This window comes from Oxyura jamaicensis, chromosome 2 (genome assembly GCF_011077185.1).
Source record: "Oxyura jamaicensis isolate SHBP4307 breed ruddy duck chromosome 2, BPBGC_Ojam_1.0, whole genome shotgun sequence".
NCBI lineage: Eukaryota > Metazoa > Chordata > Aves > Anseriformes > Anatidae > Oxyura > Oxyura jamaicensis.
This window is the reverse complement of record NC_048894.1, coordinates 18,749,511-18,765,819: the sequence shown is the minus strand read 5'-3', so window position 1 is coordinate 18,765,819 and position 16,309 is coordinate 18,749,511. Positions and strand designations below refer to the sequence as shown.

Here is a 16,309-nt window from a genome sequence, read left to right as displayed (position 1 = left end):
GCAGAAGGTTGTCAGAAAGCCAAACTGGGAATGAGCTGGCCAAACCTAAAATGAAATCATCTGCATTTGCAAAATACATAAGTAAATAAATAAATTTATGTATGGGAGTCTAGAGTACAGAAATCCTAGAAAGCTCAAGGCAAAGCTTTTGAAAAATCAGGCCAAAATTCACAGAAGAAGCTGAAACTAAAAACTGGGGCAGCCCCACTTGTGACGACAGGGATGCAATCCTAATGTTTTGTGCCTTTTAAGATAGTCCTTATGTATTCATGTGCCGACAGCCCACCCTTCCCCCCCAATTAAAAATCCAGGGTACAGATTAAAGAGATAGCAGGTGGCAATCTAATTGCTATCAGTCTTGTATCTGAGCCTCTCATTTGCCACATAAACTCCCTACAGCTGGCTCTCAACCCTGTTTATCTTCATGGTTATTAGGACAGGTTCAAAGAAGGTATGGGTGTTGGATCCTCATTCGCACACTGCCAAGGGTGGATAATGTGATTTGGGATAAGTCTGGAGAGGGGAGTACAAGTGGCCCGTCCTGCAGCAAGGAGCATATGTAGCATGCCCAGGGCACCCATGTCACCCTGCTCAAGGGGAATGATTCATTGTAGGGCTCAGCGTTCACTTGCTGGTGCAGCTGACCGGTCCTGGCTGCAGCCTTGGGGCTGGGGTGACTGGAGGGAGAGCTGATGTGGGCTCTCTTCAGGGCACTTTTAGTGACAGCAGTAACCTGGAAAGGCCGGGGGTGGCTGTTCCTCAAGGGGCACCCCAGGGGTGGTGGGGCAGGCTCCCTCCCACGCACCCCGCCTGTCAGCGCGATGGCAGGTGGCCGCACCCGGGCAGCACCGGGGGACACCCGGCTGCTCTCTCCACCGCACTGCCAACCCCTCTGGGCCCTCACAGGGAGCCTCAGCACCTTCCGAGGGCTCCCCGGGGCTGGCAGGGCGGCGGGGCGAGCGCCATCCCAGCCCGTCGCCATTCCGCTCGGCGTCGCGAGATGGCGGCAGAGAACCGAGCCTGGGCCGCGGCGCTGCCAGGGCCGGTAACGGGGCGAGTGCCGCCGGGCCGGTAGGGCAGCGCGGAGGTTTTCAGGGAACCTGGTACCGTGGCACGTCCCGGGGCCAAAACACGGGGTTCGTGCCCAGAACCTCGGCCACATTTTCCACGCTTCCCTGGCTGCCCGCCAGAAACGCGCCATTTCCTGAGGGCAACCAGCGGCACAGGCGAGAGGCCTGTGCCCAGAGCCAGCAGCTCTGGCTGGTGGGGGCTGAAAATGCCAGGAAAATAAGTGTATTTTTTTTAAATGTATAATAGCAGGTTCACAAGTGGCTGAGCTGCCTCACAAGCCTGCTGCTCATATAGTCCCTTTAGCACAAGAGAAAATCCTCAGGGCTTCGGGGACTTCGGCTGGAAAACCTGCCTGGCTTCCATCCCCTGAGGAAGGGACGTGAAGCAAAAGCATCTTTTAAATGTCTCCCAAATACAATGTGATGTTTACTGACCACTTGAAAATTGGCGTGCTCCTTTCTACTCTGCACCTTAGAAACAAAGCCTCAGTTTCCAAGGAATCACCAAAAGTGGCAGGCAGAGAGCTGTCCCGGAAAAGAATAAGTCGAATATGATGGCTAGAATAAACTGGGTGCATTGTGAGGTTTGGGTATGTCTCTATTCAGACGTTACAGAAGCTTGCTAGAGTTTGCCAGCCAAGTACCATGGTTTCCTTCTGAACAGAGCACACTTCAGCCCAGGACTGCAAGATCTAGGCATGAATTTACTTGCCGTCTGCTTTCCCATCTTCAGAAATACCTGGCATTGGCCTGTGGAGATAAAAGGTGGAGACTTCCCACAACCTCTGCATTTTGTCTGCTGGCATTTTGGTGGTAGACGACAACATTTGACTCGAAAGGCAGAGCTTGAGTAAGGAGAGAGAAGAGGGAACAGCATGGCTAGCAAAAGGAGATGGCAGCTCTGGGCACTGGGAGGTTAAGTGTCAAGGGCAGAGAGGAGTCCAGGACAGGTGAGGGAGGGAATGAGGGGCCACCAAAATAAAGTGACGTGGATGAGAAGTTTAGTAGGTAACTGGGATTAGTGAGGGAAGAAATTGGGGCTGCATTATCTGTGAGCATTCAATAGCACGTATAACCTGGATGAACTTTATGGCTCAGGGTATATTTGCTAATATAACACTTCAAAGCATTGGAGACATGCTCACCATATGAACTCAATTTGCTTTTGGTAACAGGGAAGAACTGCTGATGCCACAGCCAAAAGTACTTCCTAAAATGTATTACTGTCCTTCAACAGCTACTCCTGAACATTTGCAGACCCCTAGAATCCAAAATATAGGGAAGCAGCATCTTTACCTTCTAAAGAATGGAAAATCCCTTGTGTGAAATACCAGGCAGAAGTCCTGGGAATGCAGGAGCTGAGCCATAAAGGCCAGCAGAGGATTTGAAATGAATGTTGGCATGGCATAAAGAGGGCACTGAATTCACACGCGTTCCCCTGAGCCTTTGTGTGCCAGTGCACAGGGCCAGCTCTTGCTGCCCAGCCCCACAGTGTTAATTAAGGGATTCCCACTCCCCACGAACAGGTGCAGCCCCACCCAAACAACAAGGCTGCAGACAAAAGATTACAAATAAGGGCTAAATCCCTCTACTGTACATTGCAGTGGTGAGCAGGGACAGGTGGCCTAGGGTAATTCGGGTTCAATCCTCATGCTGGGGTGGGAAACTGCAGCAGCTCATTTGGATCTGAAATGTTACATGATAACTCCTTGTGGCTCTACTGATGTGGAAGCCAATGGAGGAATGGATTAAATCAAACAGCCCATATGTATGTAACTGGCAGTGGAATTATTCCTGCAAATTTTGGACAGCTTGCAGATAAAGGCACAAACACTTGTTTGTTTAGTTGTAGTTGATCATAGAGATCTTGCACATGAGATGAGCATGAATGCATGCATGCAGCTCAAACCGATGAGTTTATGGTGGTCATTAACCTTTGGGACTCATGATGTCCAGAAGAGATCTTGAGCATCTCCATAACAAATATGAGGCAGCCGTTATCCAATTTGATGTTTTATGTTCTCTTAATTCATGGATATCAGTGACCTATCTGTACATCTTGTGGAAGGTCATAATACATTTTGAGGCTGTGGGCAGCACAGGGGAGTTTCCAGTTTTGCGTTCTGTATTTACGGGTACATCAAAACCTTCTGTCTCAGGTACATGTGGTTGTGTTACACAGATCTGAGTGCCTTGCAAGCTTTCATGTGGTTACTTCACAACGCCCTGTGAGTCAAAAGTCTGTTTTTCTGCACTTAATAGATAGGGCTGAATTATAAAAATCTGGATTCTTCTCAATGAACAGAAACACCCAAATTAAGGTTTAATCAGTGCAGGTTCTCTTAGGAATTGTTAGAGTGTGATAAGTGTGTAAAGACGGTACTCCAGATTTCAGTAGGCTTTGGAGCAATTAACTTTCTACCCTGTGCATCTTGAGTTGTACTGAAAATCAGAGAGAATAAACATGGGCCAGTCTGCAAGCCAGGCACTTACATACTACAAAGCTTTTACTAGGCATTTGAACCTTTAAATGTCACAATGCCTTGTAAAACATGCAGCTGGCTAAATATGAGACCTCTGACCTGAAGCTAAAAATTTTTGGTTCCTTGTATTGCCTAGGGAAAGGAAATGGCACCTCCAAAGCCCAAATGACTCTATCTAAAGAAAGTTCCCTACTGAAGGTGGTTTGGTACAACTTTTTTTTTTTTTTTTTTTTTTTTTTTTTTTTTTTTTTGACTCGTAATGAACAACTTAGGGATTCACTTATTTTAACACAGTTGTCCTATCCCATTATTAATGCTCTCAGGGTACGCATGGCTTCCAGCTGAGCTTCCAGAAAGGTGCAGGTCTCCTGTAGGTCCTGTGTCATATCTGCGAGCCCTGGGAAATGTCTTGGATGCTGTATAGTACTTAACATGATCATGGACCATGTGTGTCGTATTCCTGTGTGTAAGGACCTGAATCTGTCTCCTAATTCGTGCCCAACTTTTGAGTGACTGAAGTTATAGGCAATAATGACTCACACCCTCAGTCGCTTGCTTGAAGTCCCCCAGGACACTGATGCCAGAAGCATGTGTTTACAGTCCCAAAAAAAAGAGCAAAGAAGAGGATCCTGGGAAGTGTAAATCTATCAGCATAACCATGATAATGAGAGTCAATTATTAATCAATTTGTAAGCACATAAGCGATAAGAAGGCAGTAGCACATATCAAAAGGGATTAATCAAGAACATATCACTTCAAATTAATTCAGTGTCCTTATTTGAAGGACTAACTAGCCAAGTGTGTAAAGGGGTAGATGTGATGTGTGTTGACTTTGTTAGCGTCAAAAGACTTGCTCTTCTTATAAACAAAATTGTGTAATGAGATCTAAATGAAATAGGGATTAGAATGAGCACATCTTGTTTGAATCATACGGAAGCACTGAGCCGTGGTTCACTGTCAAAGCTGGACATACCAAGTGGGGTCCTGCACACATCTGTTGTGGCCCCAATGTTTTCGACAGAAAATTGCTGGAAAAAGGAGTACATAATGCAGCTCCTGGGAGCACTGGCTGGGACAGGCCGGGAAAGGTTGCTTTGGAGAACAGGAGCAGGACTCGAATTGATCTTCACAGATTGGAGAGCTTGTCTGAAATCAATAAGCTTGAGTGTGATAAAGACGAATACGAAATACAGTTTTAAGACAAAAGACAGACCAAATGCATGATTGTGAAATGGGGAATAACTGATAAGGCAGCAGTACTGCCGGGTTGGTTTGACTGGCTGTTGTGAGCCACACAGCAAGTAAAGGTGGATAAAACTTACGCAGAAAAACAAATGTTGTTTGGGGATATATTAGCAGCAGCGTCTTGGGTAAAACACTGAGGTAATTATTCTGCTCTACTTGGCACTGCTGAGGCTTAGCTTAAGTACAGTGTCCAGTTTGGGGCACTACATTTGAAGAAAAGCTAGGGGGAAACAGCAGAGAACGGCAAAAATGTTAAGATAACTAAAAATTAAACCCTGAAGGGAAGGGGGTTTGCTTCATCTCAGATCATTGCAAGGTGACAAAATAGCAATCCTCATGATGAGAAAGGTGCTTGGAGAGAGGAGTGAACAATGTTCTCCCGTGCCTACCAGAAGGTGAGCAGAGGAGAAGAGGTGCCAGGCGAGGTAAACAGCACAATTCATGAGTGGACAACTTCCAAAGAAAATGCAGCATCTCCTCGTGTAGATGGTTTTCATGTCCCTGGCTTGGTTAATAATTGGCCACAATGATAAAAGCCTCAGGGCTAACTGGATGCCGAGATGTGGTTTTGCAATGCCTGAATTGTAGGTGCTGGGCACCCAGCCCCAAGGCTCCCGGGATGGTGAGAGGCAGGTAATCAACAAAGAATGCAAGAGAGAGCCAGCAGCGGGCTCAGCAAGGAGCCAGGGGTTTGAAGGCACCCAACTCTGGGCTGAAGAAGAGCCTCACTGCACCTAGAGACTGAGGGATCTCCACTGGAAATTCTTTGAGCTTAATGACCAATGCAGGTCAGGTCTTCATAGCTAAAAGTCATCAGGATAGCTTCCATGTCTTGTTACAGCCAAGACTATTCAACAAAACACCACCTGTGTAGGACGCTTCCTCAGGAGTGACACTGGTGGGGTTCAGCAGTAGCTGATGAGAGAATCCGGAGGAATGTGAATGCCTCAGGTGCTTTTAGGCCTTTTTAGGCTTTACCTGCACCTCTAAGTCTTGTACCCGCTTCCAAAACAGGAATCAGCCATTCAAAACTCAGCTCTACTGAACAGGACCTAACAATTTTAATAAAACTACTTGCTGCTTAAGTTCTAACAGCCATTAGACAAATTCACAGGTGGGAGAGAGATCTGTTAAGAGCTCATAGTCACACAGAAGCAGTCTCTGAAAAGAAGTCCCCGAGCCCTTACCGCTGTCACAGAGGGGTGAGGGGACTGGATGGACCCATGCCATGGCCCACGGTGGTCACCTCTTTGTTCCTATGGAGTCAATGGAAAATTTTCTTGAACACTTTCAGAACAAAAGAAGGAATCTGCTAACAACATCTGACAAAGTCACAGAGCAGGAGGGGAACCTTAGCGCTGAGGAGTCTTGAAAAAATTGTCAGGAGGAAGTCTACGGCTGCCAGGAGCAGAATGACAAAGAAAGTAAATCCAGCACTGAGGTCATGCACTCCAGGCGTGTGATAAGAACACGTACGAGGGCTGTGGTGGCTGTAGTCCTTGCAGGATAGAGAAGAAAAAAAAGACCTTGGGGCACTAGTTAATGACCAAGTGGCTATAAGCCACTGAAGGAACGTGGCCATGGCAAGAGTAAATATTACCCTCGTGGTTCATGAGGGTTGTTGGCAGAAAAGCAAGGGCTGACGGCATTCTCCAAGGAGCTGTGAGGACTCTCATGGACAAATGCGTAACACTACAGATCTGGTTGTCCCAGAAGATTTTATTTAGAAAAGGTCAAGGAAAGGTGATTTAAATCTGTCTAACCCTGAGTATGCTTTGCTTACCTTGTCAAAATGAGAGCCAGGAAGGAACATGGAAACTGTAAGTAAACCTAAGGGACGTCCTGTGGGCGCAGAGTATGGGTTTCTTAATGGGAACCCACACTTGCACAAGAGCAAATGGTCATAAACCAGGGAGGAAATTAGAGAACAGAAAGAGTCTCTGGCCCACAAAGAGGAGTAATGAGAGGAAAAACTTAATTCTATTTAATTTAGTGCTTGATATACTTGTGGAACAGACAGTGGTTGTTTACAGGAAAGGAAAGATGTCCTATCATCCATTGGGACAGGGCTCTTAGTCTGGAGAAAAAGTCAGGAGTACCAGAAGCGAAGCCCAGCCACCGTGCCTCCTTCCAGCTGATGCCAGGAAGCCTCGCTACCCACTACAGAACACGTTACAGCATGGAGCCAGCGCTTCCCCTGGTCACCCACTTCGCATTTTCCATCATCACCTGCTTTGCTTTGTTGTCAGCAAACTCTCCTGCAGGCACGACGGCAGTCCTGTGCAGGTCCTCAGCTGGGGGATCCTCCAGAAGGAGAGGAAAGGAGAGGAGACAGGAGTGCGACCAGGGTCTGCCGCAGGGACCCTTTCCCCCCTTGGAGCGCTGCTGTGCGCGGGGCTCCTTATCGAAATGTCCCCGAGCGCGGCCGCCAACCCCTCCCGCCCCCCCTCCCCCGATTTAAATGAAACTAGCGTTGCGCCCCTCTGTTGTCAGGCCGATTTAGAAGCCGACGAAACAGTAAATTGTTGGTGGAAACGTAGGGCAGCTTTGTGCTCTGCCAAGCAGGTGCCTGGCGGTTTTAGTCAGGGGTTGGTAAATTTACAAGAGCGCAGTGGACGTGCCCTCCCCAGGCTATTGTGAAATCCAGGGGCGAACAAAGGAGAACGTGAATATTCACACAGCCGCCTTTCAGCGTGTGGCATTTCTCCGCAATGTTTAAAGCACTTTTTTTTTTGGTCAAAAAAAAAAGGGACAGAAAACAAAATCAGAAAGTACCTGTTTGCGTTTTAAAGCGCATGGAAATCATCCGTGGGCAACCATATAATTTGATTTGCTAAGCAATCTGCGAGGCGATTGCACATCATTTATAATGTTCATTGAGCATTTTGCTTAATTGTGTCTCTTTTTGTAAAGGCAGCACAGCCCCCTCCCGGCTGCGGGCGGCACAAGTGGCGAGATTCCCATGGACGGCAGCTTTGCCGCAGACAAACGCCGGGCTCGGACGAGGTTTTTTCCCAAGCGGAACGGGCTGCTCGGGCCCGACTCGCACGTCTGGGGGCAGAAAAAAAAAAGGGGGGGGTGGGGGGGACTCAGGTACGAGCTCGCTGCCAAACCCCCTCCTCTCGCCGCCCCGGCAGGTGCTGCCCTCCCAGGCGGCGGCGGGCGCGGCGCCCCCGGCTGCCCGGGGGGTGCTCGCACCGACGGCGGGGGCTGCGGGGCGGCCCGGGGGCGGGAGGCTCCGAGGGGGCTCAGATGGGTTTCCTGGGGGCTCGGGGAGTCCCGGCAGCCACCCCCGGCCGGGCACGGGCAGGCGGTCCAGGGGGAGCAGGGCAAGGGTGGGCAGCGCGGCCGCGCCGAGGGGTTGGAGAGGAGAGTGCGGAGATGGAGAGGAGGAAGGCAGAGGATGGAGAGGAGGAAGGCTGGAGGATGGGGAGAAGGAAGGCCGGGGATGGAGAGGAGGAAAGCCGGGGGATGCTGGAGCAGAGAAGCGGCAGCCGGCGGGGAGCGAGCCGCCCGGCCGCACCTCGCCGGCCGCACCATATAATTTGATTTTCCCCCGTGCCCGCAGATCGATTGCAGCTCATTTGTTACATTCAGCGGCTCCTCGGGGCGGGGGAGCGGGGGAGCAAGGCGGGCCGGGGGAGCCCTCCCTCCGCCCCCCGCCCGCCGCCCGCCGCCGGCACAAGTGTTGGGATTCCCATGGGCTGCGCCTGCTCTCCAGCTTGCCGCGCTGGCACCCCGGGCCGTGCGGCCGACAGAGGGGGGTTTGTAGGCTCGCTGACCTCCGCGATCTCGCCATGAAAGAGCCTGAAAGGAGGTCTTTACGCTGCATTACCAGCCAGGCGCCCAGGTACCAGCGCCGAGGGGAGCCCGACCCCGGCTGCAGGTGCCTCCTCTCCTCCCCACGGCGCAGCGCTCGCCCCGCGAGCGGCGCCGAAGGGGGAGCGCCTCGTCCCCGCCTTATTTATGGCTCTCCCGTGGCGGAGGGGGACGGGGAGGGCTCCCCGCAGCCCTCGTCTCTCGGCCAGGCAGCGGCGGAGGGCTCGGGAACCTCTGCGCCCTCCCGGGGCCGGCGGCCACGCGTGGACGGGGAGGGCTGCGCTGGTGGCCGTGGGGCCTCTCGCCTTCCCCTCGGGACGGGCCGGGAGGTATAAAAGTGTAGCGGCAGGAGGCAGGCAGCCCCCCGGGTGTGCACTGCGGTAAATCGCTGTTTTAACGGGAAACGGGACGGAGGAGATGCTGTGTTTTCAATTAGCCCGAGTGGTGTTTGAAATCAGGGATTGCCTTGTTTTAGCCTTTCCTGCCAAAATGGCATTCGTACAGGTCTTGGGGCAGCTTTGGGTCAGTCCTTTAAAAGACCCCTGCTTCCTTTCTGCATCAAAAAGTGTACCTCTGAAAGAGCCCAAGAATCACAATTAGGAGCCGGTGAGTTTTATAATCTAGTGGGGAAAAAAAAAAAATCTCATACTTGGTGTTTTCGCCCCATTGTGTCTCTATGGCCTCCAGACCTCTGTTTTAAGCAGGGACTGGTGGGGTGAAGATCTGCAGAAGGAAATGAGGCAGAGTCTGCATGAGAGAAGGGGGAACTGCATCCTCTGGTCTTGCCGTGGCCCTGGCCTGGTGGCTTTGGGTTTGCAATGGGAGTTAGAAACACGTGCAGGTAACACGAGTAGCCCTTTGGGCTTCGCTGTTGCTCGCCCCCTTCCACCTGTGGTTCCAAAACGGGTACCTGCAGTCGGGACAGATCTCCCAGCCTCTCGGGACAAAACGGTTCCCAAGGCGGGTCCACGGTGGGCGCGCAGCCGGGGGCTGAAGTTGAAGCTGCGGGGGGGCTCGGGGAGCGCGCAGCATCCTCGGGGAGCCTCCGGCAAGAGGCAGCGAGAGTGAGCAGCACGCCTCCCTCCTCCGAGGCCCTTCTCCCTGTCCCTTCTCCCTGTCCCAGCCCCACCGCAAGACCTCCTGGTCACTTGGCCAGCCCCATCGGGGAGGCTGTCGAGTGGGCTCCTCTTGTGCTCCTTGCTTTTTGGAGGGGAGCAAGCTTCGCCCCTGGGGAGCCCCCTCGCCCCTTGCTGCACCCGGGGAATAGAAATACCGGAGTGCTGGGCGCCCGTCGAACAATTTCTTTGCCGCAGGGCGGTGCCGAGCGGCCTCGCTGCTGCCCTGGTGTCACGACGGTGGGCGACGGCTGGGACCTGGCGTTTGCCACACCGGCGGTGCTTGCCCAGGTGCACCGGCCCGGCCGGGGCTGCACTGCTGATGCCGCTCCCTCCTGCTTTTCGCAAGTTTCCTTCTCGTAAAGCCTTGGGCAACCCGAGGGGAGAGGTCCCCGCGTCAGGCTGCTCTCTGGGGATGCGGCTGGGTCCTTGCTGCACAGAGCTGCTCCCGCAGCGCCCCACGGGCACGGCTGAGCTCGGCGCGTCCCCGGGTGCTGCTGTCCCCGAGGTGAGCCCCCAGGGGACAGAGCTTTCGTCCCCTCGCCGAGCCGTGCACATGCAGGCGTCCCGGCAAGGGAGAGGAGGCAGCGGCACCACGCGTCCCCCAGCGCCCCCGGGGCACCGCTGTGGCCAGAGATCTTCTGGGGCCGGGAGGTTTGGGGAGTCCCTAACAATTTGGCTTCCAGCGATAGTCCCCGAAAACCTTTTCCCTGGCAGCCCGTGAGTGCTGGACTCGGGTGCTCTGGATGCTGGCAGCTCAGCGGGTTTCCAAAACATCCCTCTGCTCGCCCTGAGGGCCCCGGAGTGGCTTTGGGGCACCCACAGCCCCCCCCCCCCCCCCCCAAATGCCCTCCATTCCCGACGGAGCGGCCCTATAGGGTCTTTCCAGCACCCCACCTACGTTTTATGTCCCTCTGGTGTCGTGCCACGACCACGAGGCGACGATAGCCAGTGCCCAGCGTGGCAGGGTCGCCCTGGCCACCCGCGGCCGCGCACCGGGGGGACGCGAGCAGCCCCCGCGCACCGGGACCGCGCCGGGCACAGCCGGGGATCCTGCTTTTTTCCTCCTTCTCCATCACCTCCCGCAGCCGCCGGGCTGGGCTGTCGGGAAGGAGTTTCACCACCACGTCAAGGAGAAATGTCCCGGCGGGGGACAGGAACAGAGCGCTGGGAGAAGGCTGGTGGGTGGGACGGGGAAAAATGGGGGAAAGGGGGAAAAAAGGAAAAAAACCGGATACACACAGCGGAAAAAAAAAAAAAAAAAAAAAAAAAGCCTGTTTCTGGGGATTGCCCCCACTCTGGGTCCCGGCCTGTGTGACGTGCAGCAGGACACGGAGCGTGCTGCAAGACGTGAATCAGCTCAGGAGTGTGCGGTGACAGGGGCCACTCGACGTCGTTTGCTCAACGACCTTGAACGCTTTTTCAGTTCAAAGACCGCCCCAAAGACTCGCCACCCGCGGGGCCGCAGGACAGAGGGCCCAGCGCCAGCGGCGTGGCCAGGAAATCCCCCGGAGCCCGGTGCGTCCCGTCGGGGCACGGCCCAGCCCGGCGGTGCCCGGGTCTCCCGCGGGGTCCCAGCCTCCCTCTGCGGGGACGAGGCTGCTTCCAGGCGAGCACGGAGGCTGCCCCCTTTCCTGCCCCTCTCTCGGCGGATGCCCCGGTTTCTCGGGGAGGTTTCCTCCTCCCCGGCCCGTTCTTTTAGCGCGGCCCGTCGGGCGGCAGGGCTTTCCAAGAAGTCGCCGTGCAAAGCTCTTTGTTCCCCCCCCCCCCCCCCCCCCCCCCGCCGTGACTCACACGTTTTCCCCGGCGTTATCACGGTGCTGTCAGGGGCTTTGAAGTCGGGTCATTTATTATTTTCGTGGAGCTGGCCCTGTCTTGCTCTGCTGATAGAGCGGGGTGCCTTTCCCTTCGGGGTTTGATCTCTGCCCGCGCTGGGAGCTCGCTGGGAAATCTCTTTCGATCAACCTCGACAGGCTTTACCGGGCAGAATATCGCGGCGCTAATGCCAGAGATAATCCTCCCCTAATCTGCCGGGTAATCCATCTCACCCCGGTGAGAATTTGCAACGCTTTCATCAGTGAGAGTCGCTCCGGGAATTATTAACCGAGCCTCCGCCGAACGAGCTCCGAGGGGGCGATCGGAGCGGGGGAAAAAGAAAAAAGCATCCGCGCCGGGGCTGGGGGAACTGGGGGGATTTATTCGGGAGCCGCTCGGTGCCCGGCCGCCCGGCGGGGGACAGCGGAGCGCCACGAAGCCGCTCCCTCGACGTGCGGGGGGCGCCGTCGGGGCTCCCGCACCTCCGCTCAGCCCCGGGGCTCTGGGAGCCGGGGTGCTGGGGAACGGGGGGGAGGGGGCTGCGGCAGCCCCCCCCTCCGTCCGCCCCCTCGGGGCTCCCGGCGACGCCTCCCCTCGCCCGCGGGCAACCCCGACGTGTCCCCGCGTCCCCGGCGGCGCCAGCCCCGACGGGGAGGGACGGAAGGGGAAGGAAGGGGGGGGGGGGGGGGGGAGGGGGGGGGGGTGCCCCCGGGGGGGGACGGGGGGCTGGGGACAGAGACACCCCCCCCCCCCGCCGCTGCCAACGTCGCCGCCGCCGCCGCCGCTCTTGGTCCGTCGGGAGCCGTCGGAGGAGCGCCCCGTCGGGGCTGCCCCCCCTTACCCCGTCCCGTGGCACATGGAGACGGTGCTGCTGGAGCACTTCCCCGGGGGGCTGGACTCGTTCTCCTCGCCCCCCTACTTCGACGAGGAGGACTTCTTCCCCGAGCCCGCCCCGCGGGAGGCGCTGGGCGCCGACGGGCTGCTGGAGCCCGACGTGGACTTGCTGAGCCGCCAGCTGCAGGAATACTACCGCGACGGCGGCGACCCCGACGGCGGCTACTGCTGCGATGCGGCCGCCGCCGCCTTCCCCCCGTCGCCAGCCTCGCCCGGCTTCGCCTACGAGTGCTGCGGGGCCGCGGGCGCGGCGCTGCTGTCGCCGGGGGGGCGGCTGCAGGCGCTGGGCTCGGCCAAGCGGCGGCGGCGGGTGCGCTCCGAGGCGGAGCTGCAGCAGCTCCGGCAGGCCGCCAACGTGCGGGAGCGGCGGCGGATGCAGTCCATCAACGACGCCTTCGAGGGGCTGCGCTCGCACATCCCCACGCTGCCCTACGAGAAGCGGCTCTCCAAGGTGGACACGCTGCGCCTCGCCATCGGCTACATCAACTTCCTCAGCGAGCTGGTGCAGTCCGACCTGCCGCTGCGCAGCGCCGGCAGCGAGAGCCCCAGCCAGCCCAAGAAAATCATCATCTGCCACCGCGGCACAAGTAAGTGGCCTCCCGTCGCCCGGCTCTGCCCGCCCCGTCGCGGCTCCGCAGGAATGCGGCGCTCACCTGCGCGGCCGCGCAGCGGGGCGGCCCCGGCAATAACCCTCTGTCTCTCTCCCCCCCCCCTAAAAAAAAAAAAAAAAAAAAAAAAAAAACCTCAACCCCCTGCCCACCAGGATCCCCCTCCCCGAGCGACCCCGACTACGGCCTCCCCCCTCTGGCCGGCCACTCGCTGTCGTGGACTGACGAAAAGCAGCTCAAGGAGCAAAACATCATCCGGACAGCCAAAGTGTGGACCCCCGAGGACCCGCGGAAGGTGCCCAACAAAGCCTCCCTCAACGACATCGAGAACGAGCCCCCCTTCGACTTCGTGGCGTGAGGGTGGGCTGCGTGCCCCCCCGCCCTGTACATGCTGTACGTGAAGACCTCTGCTGTAAATTAAGATTCAGACTCTTAAGGGCAATCAACTTTATTTATCTATTTATTACGGAGTAGACACAATGAGGTAGAATCGTCTGTTCTGAATGTATAATTTATATAATTTATCTTGATTTTTTTAAAGATATGCAATAGTTTTATTCCACCAGCACCTTTTCGGAAAGGAAAAAAAAAATAATGCCGGAACCTGTGAAAATAATTTATTGCCGCACGTGGATTCTTCCTGTGTTTGTTAATAATAAACCCGGAGCACACCTTTCGGAGCCCTGTGTTTGGGGGAAGAGGCTGAGGGGAGGGAGGGAGCCCCGCGCAGCCCGGCCCCGGTCCCAGCCCCTGCCCCACCGGGTGAGGCCGCTCCTATAGAGCCGGGGGGCAAGGGCGGGCTGGGGAACACTTTTCCCTTTCTCTCCACCCCTTTTGCTGTCCCCTGCTCAAGCGTTTCCAAGTGATGTCTTTGTCTGACTTCAGGAGGTCCCCTCCTTTCAGCTCCTTCGCTCCGCTTGGGGTTTCAAAGCGGAAGGAGCTCCCCCCCCGGTCCTTGCGAGCCCCCCTCCCTCCGCCCCGTACCCCATCTCCACGGCCATGGGGATGGGCGGCTCGGGGGCTCCGGCGTGGGGGGGGCTACCCCGCTGCACGGGGCCGGGGGGGGGGCAGCCCTGCACCTGCCCGGGGGCTGGGGAAGGGGAGGGGGCGGCAAATGCCACTAGCGAGGGCCAGGGGGGGTCGAGGGGGGGACCGGTGCTGGGGAGGGGGGCTCGGCCCGGCGCTGCAGGTGCTGATTTTCCCGTGGCACCCGAGGCTCTGCCCCGACGGCTCGGCACAGCCCCAGATGCCCGGGCCGGGCAGGCAGCGCTGGGCTGTCCCAGCGGCTGGGAACGGCCCTGGTGAGCCAAGGTGTAATTACTGCTCATCACACACCGTGCATCAGCTCTCGCTGTCTTCTTCCACCCCCCCCAACCCCCCCCTTTTTTTTTTCAAAGCTGCCGCAAAGTGGGAGCAATATGTTGCGTGCATGCTAATTGCATTAACCTAGATAGACACAGTTAGTTCCCTAGCGCGGATGGCATGGATCTATTCCAATAGCAATTAGAGGAGCTACTTACCCACACAAACACGCCGAAGCCGGGCAGTGAGGGTGGCTCGGGGGGGGGGGGGGGGGGGGGGGTGGTTATTTCTTTGCTGGTTTTCACCGCGAGCTGGGGCTGCCCCGGCTGCGAGCCTCGCCCCGTCCTGCGGCGGGAGGGAGGCGGTGGGCACCGGTGTCGTTGAACTTAAACGGGGCTCTTTGAGAGAGAAAAAGAGCCGACCTATAATTCGATCTTGTCCTGTATTAGGACCTCATTAAACACAGAAAGTCGCTTTGGCACAAATGCTTCCATCAGGCATGTAATCTCATTACACTCATTAGAAAGTCAAATGTTAGTCGGACTTCAGCTTAATTATAAGTTATGGAAGTGTTGTACCGCTTCCTTCTGTCTGTAGCCCCGTCCGTCTCAATTGGCTTTGGTGAGGCGGTACCCCACAATTAAAACACTACAATCATTGTTATGTGGCACCTTTTCTTTGGCGTGCCACTTTTTTTTTTTTTTTTTTTTTTGTGATTCAATGCTTCAACACATCCTTTAGTATGGTGCAGATGAAGCGGAAGAGCCGGCCTTCGCATGTAAAACACCAGGGTCTCTATCTTGTCACTCTCCCGTCTTGACTTGGCAAGTCCCTTTAAACGCAACCTTCAAAGAGACTGACAGCCCCTTTTGACTTACTCCCAAGCCATTCACCCCACAAAATCCCGCAGCACAACGCTCCACGGAGGCGCCTCTCCGGGTCCCCTGCCCGGAGGGAGCCGGAGGCACCCGCACGCCCGGCTCGCAGCGTTTTGCGGCAGCCCCGGGGGGCTTTTGCGTGTCGGCAGCACGGCTCGGCACGGCACGGGGCAGCGCGGGGCAGGCGTGACTGACGGCCATTCACCCCCCTGCCCCCCGCCCGCCCCCTTTTCTTCCAGCAGCCGCGACCAGTGGCGGCACGGCTACCACCGGCTCTCCAGCGCTGCCCCCTCCCCGGCCGAGAATCGCCCTTTGCGCCCCGGCAGCGGCTCCCTCCGGCCCCGCTGCCCCGCACCGGGACGCCCCGCCCCCCGCCGCCCCCCCAGACCCCGTTACGAGCCCTCCGGGGACCGCCCGCCCCGCAGCCGCAGTGCCCCGACGGCACCCCGGGGGTACGGGGGCGGCCCTCCCGGGCCCGGGGAGCGTCCCGAGCCCCCCTTTCTTTGGGAGAGGGGGCACCCCCGGGGGCTGGGCTGTTCGCCGGGGCGGGGGGACACTCACGGGAGGGAAAAGGCTTGGGCGGGCTGGGGACGGGGCCACGGGGGGGTGAAGGCACTTAGGAGCGCCTCGCTTCCAGCAGGCTCCCGGCGTGCGGGTGGTGCTGTCTTCTAGAGCCCAGTGCCACCCGCGGTGCTCCTTAAAGACACTTTAATCCCCCCGGGGGGGGGGGGGGGGGGGGCAGTTTAAAACCCACATAAGTAAAAAAAAAACGAAGAGGAGAGCCGCAGGGCAGGCGAGGCGGGGCGGCGGAGGCAGCGCTGTGCCCGCCCCAGCACCCAGGAGAGCGGTGGGAAAGAGTGCGGGCTCCTCCGGCGGGGCTGTGCGCACGGAGGGGCTCCCCGGGGCACTGTGAACCCGGCCGGGCGCCGTTCCCATGGCCTCGGGGGGCCGAGGCGGGCGAGGAGCCTCGCAGCCCGGCGAGCCCGGCCCGAGGCGTCCCTGGCTGGCACCGAGGAGCAGCTGCGAGGTCGGGCCAGCCACCGGTTGAGTGCGTGTCCCCCCGGTAAATCTCCCTCTTTC

General features: G+C 57.1%; 1 protein-coding gene across 1 annotated transcript; it reads left to right on the top strand.

The window, feature by feature from the left end:
• Window positions 1–12,403: 12,403 nt before the first annotated feature.
• Window positions 12,404–13,508, top strand: PTF1A (pancreas associated transcription factor 1a). Its single transcript, XM_035319820.1, has 2 exons — window positions 12,404–13,028; window positions 13,205–13,508. Exons 1-2 carry the CDS (start codon window positions 12,404–12,406, stop codon window positions 13,405–13,407), a joined length of 828 nt encoding a protein of 275 aa, XP_035175711.1. The 3' UTR covers window positions 13,408–13,508.
• The last annotated feature ends 2,801 nt before the right edge of the window (window positions 13,509–16,309 follow it).